The sequence below is a fragment of the Pteropus vampyrus genome, unplaced genomic scaffold (genome assembly GCF_000151845.1).
Source record: "Pteropus vampyrus isolate Shadow unplaced genomic scaffold, Pvam_2.0 Scaffold76, whole genome shotgun sequence".
Classification (NCBI taxonomy): Eukaryota; Metazoa; Chordata; class Mammalia; order Chiroptera; family Pteropodidae; genus Pteropus; species Pteropus vampyrus.
This window is the reverse complement of record NW_011888857.1, coordinates 3,671,090-3,682,621: the sequence shown is the minus strand read 5'-3', so window position 1 is coordinate 3,682,621 and position 11,532 is coordinate 3,671,090. Positions and strand designations below refer to the sequence as shown.

General features: G+C 33.5%; 1 protein-coding gene across 6 annotated transcripts in view; it reads left to right on the top strand.

The window, feature by feature from the left end:
• The window catches only part of METTL15 (methyltransferase like 15), a 151,852-nt gene that overhangs the window by 125,322 nt on the left and 14,998 nt on the right, over positions 1-11,532 (top strand). For 4 of the 6 annotated variants that reach the window (XM_023532073.1, XM_023532072.1, XM_011362560.2 and 1 more), the window contains one exon: positions 2,196-2,374. In XM_023532073.1, the coding sequence (XP_023387841.1) occupies positions 2,196-2,374 (179 nt within the window). The remainder of the gene's footprint in view (positions 1-2,195; positions 2,375-11,532) is intronic. The other 2 variants (XM_011362562.2, XM_023532075.1) reach the window with 1 other exon arrangement.

Genomic DNA, 11,532 nt, shown 5'->3' with positions numbered 1-11,532 from the left:
TATCTTCTCATGTTTGGAGACTGAGGTTGTTGTGCAGAGGTAGTAAAATGTCAAGCAAATTTCTGCTGTTCCTTTGTCTTGCTAAGGAGGATGCCTTCTGAAATACAATGACAAAGCTTCTAGTTAATAGTAGTAAATTCCCATATTGTTAATGTAAAGTTGTATCAGCAAATCCTAGTCTGAGAATCAAGGTTCCCTAGGTTCTCCTCTAAGAACTGGAAAATAAGATTGCCCTTGAGAATTAAACTTTAAAACAATATATAATGCTCCCAACAATTCTGTGAAGTAAGCATTATTTCATTCATAGGTTAAAAATTCAAGCTAATAGGTTAAAAGATTTACCTAATATGAATTGCAAGGCCAGGATTCTAATCTAGGTCAGTTTGACTCTAAAGACCAAATCTTTATCTTTAAAGCTATTTTTGAAGGAGCAAAGCTTATTGAGATGGAAACAGGGCTACTTTCTAGGATGTTCATTGGCCTAGGGGTGCCATGGAAGCCCCAAATAAATAAAAACAAAATAAAAACAAGGGTCACAGGTTTTGAAATGCAAGATTTGAGAGAGAGAGAGAGGGAGGGAGGGAAGAAGGAAGGAAGGGGAGGAAAGAGAGAGAGGAAAAGAGAAAGATATAGAGAGAGAGGTGGAAGTCATGGCAAAATAGGGAAGAACAACAAAAATTTCTCCTGAAGGCACAAGGCTTGTTAACAATGTTCAGTGTAGTACGTTTAAGGAGGAATTTGGGTGTTTCTTGGCAACCCCACTCTGATTTGATCTTCAGGTCTTAAAGCTACCATATCCCTGTTACTTAAAGTCCCTAAAGCATGGTTATCAACAACCAGTCCAATGCAGTAACTGTACTATTAGCAAAGCTATCTTTCTAATAAGTAGAGTCTCAGTTAGCTTATCACTTAGAATTCCTTGACCCATTTCTCTAAAGTAAGGTAAACTTGAATTGTCTGACAGAGTAAATGTTATTTCCTGCTACTATGATTAATTTTATTTGGCTGGAGGGTCGTATTTTGTTTTCACCTGAAATTATAATCTAGGCTTGTTTAGTATTGCTTGCTGATTACCGAGTTTTACCCCATGGTGTCTTTTGTCATGGAGGTAGGAGCCAGTATTGTTAAGCATTTGAAATAATATACATTATTGGTATTAAGATCATTCTAGTTTTTGTGAGAGGAACTGACCAGCATTATCTTCTTATACAGTAGTCCCTCTTAGCCCCCATTTCACTTTCCACAGTTTCAGTTACCTGTGGGTCAACTGCAGCCTGAAAATATTAAAAGGGAAATTCCAGAAATAAGCAATTCATAAGGTTTAAATTGTGTGCCATTCTGAGTAGCATGAAGAAATCTCGTGGTGTCTCACTCTGTCTTACCCGGGATGTGAATCATCCCTTTGTCCAGCATATCCATCCTATATATGCTTATCATCCATTAGTCTCTTAGTAGCCACCTGGGTTATCATATTGACTGTCACAGTATGGCAGTGCTTGCATTCAAGTAACCTGTATTTTACTTAACAAGGGCCCCATAGTGCAAGAGTAGTGATGCTGGCAATTCAGATTTGCCAAAGAGAATTCATAAAGTGTATGGTGTATGTATAGGGCAAAACATAGTATATATAGGGTCCACTACTTTTTGTGGTTTCAGGCATCTGCTAGGAGTCATGGAACATGTTCCCTGGGATGAGGGAACTAGCTAAATTCCATTTGTGCTCCCATATAAGGAGTTGGTTACTTGACAGTCTCAGATTTACTTAACATTCCTGAGATCTAGGCTCATTTAAATATCAGTTAGTAAGTCTTGTATCTTCTATACTGAAAAAAAAATTCAAGCAGGTATTTAAATTTTGAACAAACTAAATCCAAACAGTTTAATTGTTTTAGTTTAGGGAAACTCTGTTGAGCAGTAATAACCTCTTTGTGAATTAAAGGTTAGTAAAATATTTTAACTTTCTGCTGGCCTTGACCTTGATGAATGTCATATACAGTCTCCACCTGCCATAATGATGGGTATTTGAAATGGAAAACCTATTTCATTCATGTAAGATTTCAGTCTTCAACTTTAAAAATCTCAGAAGCTCTCTTAGACTATGTGCGTATGCTTGACTTTATGTCTCAATACTCTGAAGTTTCACCTCGTCAATTAAAACTGACGTCAATGAACTAATTAGTTTTTCTTGTGCGTAGGTACCCTGACATGCCCACCGCAGCTGATGTTGTGAACGCTTTAGATCAACAGGCACTTGCATCCATCCTGAGAGCATACGGGGAGGAGAAGCATGCCAAGAAAATAGCTTCAGCAATCGTTCAGGCACGCAGCATCTATCCTGTTACCAGAACCCAGCAGCTTGCCAGCATCGTCGCAGGTATCTTCATTAATTCTGAACAGTATCTGAGAGGGGGGGAAAATAATATATTACATGGATATATACATATGTGTGTATATATATATATATATGTGTGTGTGTGTGTATATATATATACACACACACACACACACACACACACACACACACACACACACACGTATATGTATTACATGGATATATACATATATCCCAAATTCCAGAGGGATTCGTTTGTACTTGAAATGATGCAGGATAGAATCTTGCCTATCGTTCTCTTATGCCACTTTCCTTTTCTTTTGCAAGCTTCCCCACCAACACCTCTCCTCCAAACACAATTTAAAAAAAAAAAATACTGTAGTTTGCTGATTAGTTTAATAATAGATTTTTTTTTTTTCTTTTTGCACGAGGTAAGTTATCATTTGTGCCTACCAAGGTGAAACATGGAATGACAAGAGCAGAAGAATTTCTTGATTCATCACAGTGGTTGATAAGCATCCTGCATAAGATCTGACATTACCTCTCAGTTTCACATTTCTGCATTTTAATGTTTTGGACAAAAGGAGAATTGCATTGCCCAATTGCTAAAATAAAATCTAGTGACTCATACATCTATTCTAAACAACCAGCTAACAAAGGGTATGTGATGTATAGGTTATTCCACTTTGTGAATGCTAACTAAATCAGCCTGAGGGCCTTATTGAAACATTTTATCTTCTTTGCTGTTTGCCATCATAAACCTCTTGAACCTAAGTCTAGCTAGGAGGAGCTTTATTATAGCCTTTCTGTTTGAAGCCAAAGTTGTTTCACAGCTGTGTTCCATGATGAAAGTTTTCCAAGACAAAAATTCAACTCCTGCAGTTATTTAACAGAATTCCAATGATAAATTCTTTGTCTTATTGGACCATCTGAAACCCTACATCATTTTTATTTACCAAATGTATTAAGATTTCTTTTCAGTGGTTCCAGTTAAGTTATTTAAGTAGCTAAAGAAGTAGGAAAAAGGAATATTGGTGTAGCTTATAGAAAGAACTTGTATTAATTGCCTCTAAATATTATCCATAGTTTAAGGAATAAAACTTAATTATAAATTCATTCAGATCAAGATTTAGCGATCATGTAGCAATTGTTTTATGATGTAATTCAATAAGACTATATTCTACCTAGTTATGATAATAAAATATAGAGTTGATCAAGTCCTTAATATTTAAGCTGCATACCTCACAGCCTGAGCAACTTACAATTGAGCAACTTACTTTAAACAAGTAATTGCAGAATTCTTATAGGTTATGTGAACATAGAATATTCCATGGTATTTTCCCCCCAAAAAAAGTTTATACTAGCAGGCTAACATTAAATTCATCCCCTGTTCTCTGTCCCTTTTTATCCCTCACTTCATACTCACTAACATGTTTGTTTCCACCTTATCTTTTTTGTCATTTTTTTAGCTCTGTGTGTTGTCTTCTGTCTTTCATATTGGAAAGAAGATCAGTGAGAAGTTACATTTTTATTTGCAAGAAAATCCAGAATTTCTGGTGCAGAAAATGAGGACTCAGGACTAGAGGCCATCCTAGAGATCATCTAGTCAAAAAACCTCATCTGATAACTGAAAAAACTTGAGGCTCAGGGAGTGTCAATAGTTTCTTCAAGGGTACAACCTAATTAACGCAAAGTTAGTACTAAACTAGAATTTGGAAGCTCATGAATTTGACACATAATTGAGAATCTGCCTTTAAGAAATTAAGTTAACTTTTCTGACTCAAGATCTTAATTTGCAAACTTGAGGAAATAACACTGTGGCATTAGATAGAAATTATATGAAGATGTAGAATAGGAACAAATAAGTATTTTTAGAAAGATTTGATATAAAAAACAGGGCTATGACAAATGATATAGTAAAAGTGAAAATATTTATACATGTGTATGTGAAACCCCATTTTAGTAAATGCCACTAAAAGACTGTTTTCTATAATTAGTCCATTTTTTATGGTCAGATCAGCCCATAATAATAAAACTTTATTGATGATTATATAATTCTTTGGAAAGGGAAAAAAATAGAAACAATAGACTTCCATTTTGTTCTCATTTATTTTAAAAAAGTAATTTGGGAGAGGCTGCTTTATACCAGGCATTACACAGAGTACTAAAGATAGAATGGGGAGTGAATCAGATAGAGTCTCTGTGTTCATAAGCTTACTAACATGTGACTGAATAAAAATATGGTGTAATAAACCTAGACTTATAGTGGAAACTCTCTTATTTATTATAGTTTTAAGTTATGATTGTGCGGCTAGTAGAAAAAGTTGATAAAAATGTAGAATTATAGGACCTATATATGGACACATATATATGGACCTGTTTAGTTTCTAATTGCAGTTCCCCCACGTCTATTCTTACATAAGCAACACCCACGGTACCTCTTCCGTAAGCTCTGATTTTACTTTAATTCCAATAAAGGAAGAATTTAAAGGTATTTACAAAGCAATCTGAATGAGCACATTCTCTAGATTTTCATTTTTTTTCAGTCTTTTATAATTACGTCACCCATATCAAAATTAATTGTGTTTTTTATGTGATGCATCCTTATCAGGAGTTTCCGAAGTTTCCAGCCTGGTGCTTATGGAAACAGCAGCTGCCTTTCCATTTGCGTTCATACTTCACCAGCTTATATAATATTTGATTAAATCACGTGATGACAATAGTAAGTGTTCTGGGCTGTAAATGTATAGCTCTTCTGGTAAAAGCAGAAAAGTATAGAATGCTAAAGAGAAAAATACTATCCTGAGATAATTTGTTTAACAGAGAAAGGGATGAATCTGTCAAGTGCATTAAATAGAAGACTCTTGAGAGAGCTACTTCAAGGAAATACGGGAAGCGATAGAGGGCCCACGAAGATTCCTGTATTAGTTTCCTAGTGCTGCCATAACAAAGTACCACATACACTCGGTGGCTTAAAAGAACAAAAATTTATTCTTTCAGAGTCGTGAAGGCTAGAAATCCAGAATCAAGGTATCATCTTGATTCTAGGGAAGAATGCTTCCTTGACTATTCCTAGTGTCTGGTGGTTGCCAGCAATCTTTGATGTTCCTTGGCTTGTAGATGTATCACTAAGTCTCTGTCTCCATTGTCACATGGTGTTCTCCCTGTGCATCTGTCTTTGGGTCAAAATTTCTCTCTTATTAGAAGGATACTAGTCATTGGATTTAGGGACCGTCATAATCCAGTATGCCCTCAATTTAACTTGATTATATCTGCAAAGACGATATTTTAAAATAAAGTCAACATTTGCAGATTCCTGATAGACATGAACGTTTGGGGACACTATTGAACCCAGTATAATTCTTAAGCCATATCTTTATTTAACGAACATGTATTTTGGCAGGTTATAATATACAGTGACTATATTTGAATGACTTTTCTTATACTAAATATATTCAAGATTATCAAGTGCCCAGGGAATTATGCCACTATTCCTGACACATAGTTAAACCTGTATATTGGTGGAAATAGAAATCACTTCCTTTGCTTGCAGAAAGCTAATTATTCATTAAGACAAGGAAGACCACCACACTCATAGTCACAATTGTATACATAATGGAATTGTATGATAATTCAAGAGATTAAGCTGAGATAGGCTGATAGCTTCTTTCAAGCTGCCCTTCCCATAGGGGTTATGTGACTTTTTGAAAGGAAAATAATAATTATTTTCTGCACTGATACATGTAAGGTGTATCTTTTCACAGCATTGATGCCTCAACTTGTATCAGAAATCACTGTTATTTTTCAGCAAAGTTGAAATAATAATAAAAATAAAACATTCATTTAAAAATAATCATTTTAGTGGAATTTTAGTCATAGTATAGTAGAACAAACTTTTTCCTGATGAAGTTAATCAGAAGAGTTTGCTATCCCTTTATTGTTTTAATAATCTACATGTCGCTTCCTCCATCTTTCCCCAAAAGCACTCTTTACATTAATATTGCCATAATTAAGAAATAAATGAAGATACCAGAGAGTTTGATTGTCACTCTGGTGGAAAATGGCATAGTCATACCTACTGTCGAATTTGAATGGCTCGCCAGTGAGCCATAGTTGTTATTGCCACTGCCTATGACAATGCACTTATTCTTCTGTCATTTTAAATCTCTTGAGTTCAATCTGTTATACGCAGTGTGTGTTCGTATGGTAACTTCATGCCAACTAAATTATCAAATGACATTTCATAAGTAAACTTATTTCTTATTTTAATAAGTAATGTTTCCAAGAAACATTCTGTACAAGAAGTCCAACTCAGAAGAAAATGAAATGTGAAAAAAAAGAAAGAAAAAACTTAAAAATTTTTTTTCTTCTGAAAAAATCTGGCTGTCTCATTTTGGAGTACCAAGTGGCTATCTGGGATTGCTTCAATCCCAATGACTGTGGCCCAACCCTAATTTAATGATGATGATGATGATGATGATGATGATGATGATGATGATGATAAATGTTAACTAATACTTATTGAGCAAATAGTAGGCACTATTCTAAATTATTTTCATCTATTAACTCACTTAATAAGCACAACAGCCTATGAGACAGTACTATTTTTATCCCTATTTTATAGATGAGGAAACTAAAGCACAAAAAGGCTAGGTAATTTGTCTCTTGTCAAGTGGAGCTGGAATCAGAAGCTAGTTATCTTACTGTAACCCTGTGCTCTTATTTACAACACTACTCTAGATCCCTTTCTTATGATTAAGATACAGCATAAACTGTTACTGGAGAATGCTGACAGCTCCATCTTCCAGGATCTCACATACTCATGTGAGAGACCATCGTACAAACAACTCACTCTTGCTATCTTGTGATAGGTGCTATGTGTAATAGAGCCATGAACAAAAAGGTATGGCAACTCAAAGAAAGGAGCAGTTGATTTTGATGTGGTGGGAGGGATTTAGTTATTGAAGAAAGGGGTTGGATATATGTTACAGACATGGAGACCTTTGAATAGGGCCTTTTAGGGGGAGAAATGGTGGCTATTTATAGAAAAGTCTCTGGTACCCAATAGAAACTCATTAATTGCAGAAATGAAAAGATGAATGAACAAATAAAGAAGAAGGTAGGATTTCAGAGGGCTGAGAATAGAAGACAGACAATTCAGAGACCAATCCCAGGACTCAATACATTTCCAAATTCTTGGAATTTTTGTATTATCTTGGTATCTGCTATCATAAATGTGACCTTGAGTTGGGTCAGATACTTCTTCATATAGTAATTAGTCATAACGAAGTCTTCTAGGTCTTCTTGATTTCAGCTGAATTTCAAATTTCACCTATGAAACAAAAGAAGACAAATGTAACCCCTATCTCATTACTTCATTCCTCATTATTTTATAATTTTTGTGCCTCTGCAAGTGAAAATTAAAGTGATGTGGTATTGCATATTCTGCACATTATCAGTTTTCACATTGGTATTAATTTTGTAAAGATGTATATAGTCTCTCCATTTCATCCTTCTCTTTATTAACTTATTAAAAAAGAGGAAAGATTATTCGTTCCTGTAACTAGTTGTTCAGAAGTTTTAAGAATTTGGTGGTAGATATTTAGAAGATTCTCCATTGGAGAATCAAGATCAAGTATTCTTACATATTAACTGAACTACCATTTTTTAAATTTATATTGATATTATTCAGATCTTGTCTAGATGGTAGTAGGTATCATAATAAGCTTTGCTTTACCCCCCAAAATACTGAGAGAATCAACAGTGTACAGCACCATTCCTAAAAGTAGTAGTTTAATACATTGACTATTATTTTTATATATTGGGAACGTTCTTTGAAGACAGCATCTGCTTTCATTTGCAAAGTTTAAAATATTCAAACCATGCCAGGAGAATGTCAAAGAAAGAGAACTCCAATGTTAATAGGTTGTCAAAAATCAAAATGTTATATTTCTAGGTTCGGGAAGAGGAATAATGAATGGAAGAGTAATTTTGATATCCAAATGTTAATCATTATTAAAAATTAAGAATAATGCTTCCAAATTATTTTCTATCATCTGTTGCTTTGTGCTGAAGTTAAAAAATTATGGAATATCTGGCAAAGATGTTCCTCAGAATTTAAAAAATGGTCTTATCTTTTTCTTATCTCTTTATTTTTTGCAAGAATATTAGCAATTTCACCATTTCCCAAACATTTTAATTTATTTTATTCCTGTAATCTTTACATTAGTATATATTGCTTCACATATTTTAATAACTTGTTATCATTTCTACCATGTTATAAACTGAAGAACAGAAAATCTCCTCTTACATTTGTTTTAATAGCATAGAACACACAGTAAGCAATAGAAAATTTTTGTTGACTTTCTACATTTTCCAAATTATAATTATTCATTTGATTACTTTCTTATCATCTGGACTATCAACTCTATGAGATCAAGGATTAGGTATATCTTCTTTATCGCTACATCCTCAAGACCTGATATAGAATGTGGCTTATAATAGATATTCAATTAATATTTCTTTTTTAAAAAAATGGACCATCTCAACAATTTTTAAGTGTACAGTTCAGTAATGTTAAGAATTTTCACACTGTTCTGAAACAGATCTCTGGAACTTCTTCATCTTGCAGAACTGAAACTCTATACCCATTAAACAACTCCTTTTTCCTCCCTCCCCCGCAGTCCCTGGTAATCATCATTCTACTTTCTGTGCCTACAAATTTGACTACTTTAGATACCTCATATAAATGGAGTCATATAATATTTGTCTTAATATGACCGGCTTATTTCACAGTGTAATGTCCTCAAGGTTCATCCATGTTATATCATGTGACAGTATTTCCTCTGTTTTTAAATCTGAATAATATTCCATTGTATGTACATACCACATTTTGTTTATCCATTCATCTGTCAGTAGACATTTGGGTTGCTTCCACCTCTTGGCTATTGTGAATAATGCTGCTATGAATATGAGTGTGAAAATATCTCTCTGAGACTCTGCTTTCAATTATTTTGGGTATGTACCCAGAAGTGAGATTGCTGGATCATGTGGTACTTTTATCTGTAATTTTCCAAGGAACTGTCATACTGTTTTTCATAGTGATTATAACTAGTTTAGGATCCCGACACTGCATGGGGATCCAACTTCTCCACATCCCTACCAACCTTATAATTTTCTGTTTTTTGTTTTTTGGGTTTTTTTTTTTTTTTGATAGTAGCAATCAAAACATATAGACAAATGGAATAGCATAGAGAGCCAGAAATAAATAAATCCTCATGTATATGATCAAATGATCTTCAGTACTGGTGCCTACACCATTCAGTGGTCTCTTCAACAAATGGTTTTGGGAAACTGAATATCCATCTGCAAATGAATGAACTTAGAAGCTTATCTTATACCACATACCAAAATTAATTCAAAATGGATTAAAGACCCAAACTAAACTCCTCAAAACCTAAGGGAAAACTTTATGACATTGGATTTAGCAATGATTTTTTGAATATGGCAAAATATGGCAAAAGTATAGGCAACAAAAGCAAAATTAAACAATTTGAACTAAAAACTTTTGTGCATCAAAGGATACAATCAACAAAATATTTCTTGAATAAATAAATCATTGTCCATTTCTTCATAAAACTCGTGGTGTTTAGAAAAATGGGTGAGGCTAGAGTCAACTCATAGAGAAAATCTTATAACCAATGAATTTTTTCAGCATATAGGCACTTTCTGTTGTTAGGTAAACTTAGACCTATAATAATAAGGGAAATAATTAATAATTTTCCTGATACTTATAGTAACTAATAATTTTCCTGATACTTATAGTATCTTTCCTATTCTCTAAAGGGTAAATCAGGTTCAATATGTCATACAATGCTAGGTCAGTCTTCTATATTTTCAATTTTCTCATTACCAAGTAGGGAATTTGACCCAACATTGAGATAAGATACCTATTTCATAAACACATTACACATTCATTTAGTCATCAAATATTTATTGAGTCCACTTTGTACTAGGTACTAATGAAGGCACGTAAGTGATTAAGACAAAGCTTTCATCTTCTCAAAATTAACAAAAAAAAGAGATCTTAGATAGTAGTCTTCGCAGTTAGTACTTACTTGGCTGTATCAACATTTACATTTTTTTTTTCTTAGCTTAAAATTCCCACTTCATTTTTCTTCTTACACAAGTACATATTTTGAGATATTTTCAGTGAGACTCTATAAATGATGTATTCTCACACTTTGTCTAAATTTATCATTATTTTTACCTCACATTAGAATTATAATTTAGTTGGATATAGAATCAAGAGGTTTATGATTATTTTCACTCAGTACTTTTAAGATATTTTATTGTCTCTTTTATTATGGTTGATGAAAAGTATAGTTGTCATTATTTCATAGTTGGTCTTTTTATTCTTCTGATACTTTTAAGATTTCAAATATCAATAAGAAATACTATAATTTAGTTAATCATGTTCTCATTATTAGATATTTGGCTTACCTTTTAGTGGGATCTTTTATTATAAGCCATATAATAAATATTTTTGTGCATATTTAAGGGATTTGGGGGGGTCTACTTCCTTTTTAGTATAAATTCTCTAAGTGAGGTTAACGGCACATATATATTCCTTTAAGCCCTTGAAATGCTGTTTTTCAAAAAGGATACACATCCTTCTAGAAACCAAAAGCCTTCACTGGACATTATTTAAAGCATTGCTTCTAGAGCAATTTAGTATGCTAAAGCAGGCAGAAAAATAAAAGATAGAAGGGGGCAGTTCAATATTAGAATTAGATGTGGTAAGATAAAAAAAAAAGGAGCTATTTATAATCTACAATTTAATTAAAATTCATGTGCTATTTACCCCTGGAGAAATTAATCATTCTTTAATTCAGTTAGGTGACCTATTAGTCTTTCAACATGCCTGTTATAAGAAAAATGATAATAACACACAATCCTTGCCTTCTGGAAGCTTATATTTCAGTTGGAGAGATAAATATTTTTTAAAAAGCCATTGTAATACAGTTGAGAAGTGTTTCATTGCAGGTTGTTTTCTGCAGGAACTTGGAACATGACAATTAATTATGAGTATGTGCTGACCTCACAAGATAAAGAGAAGCATTGTTAAATACCTTTCCTCTTACTATCTCCCAGCTCCTGGAAGTGCAGATGACCCAACTCTGAAGTCAGTACTGCCTGCC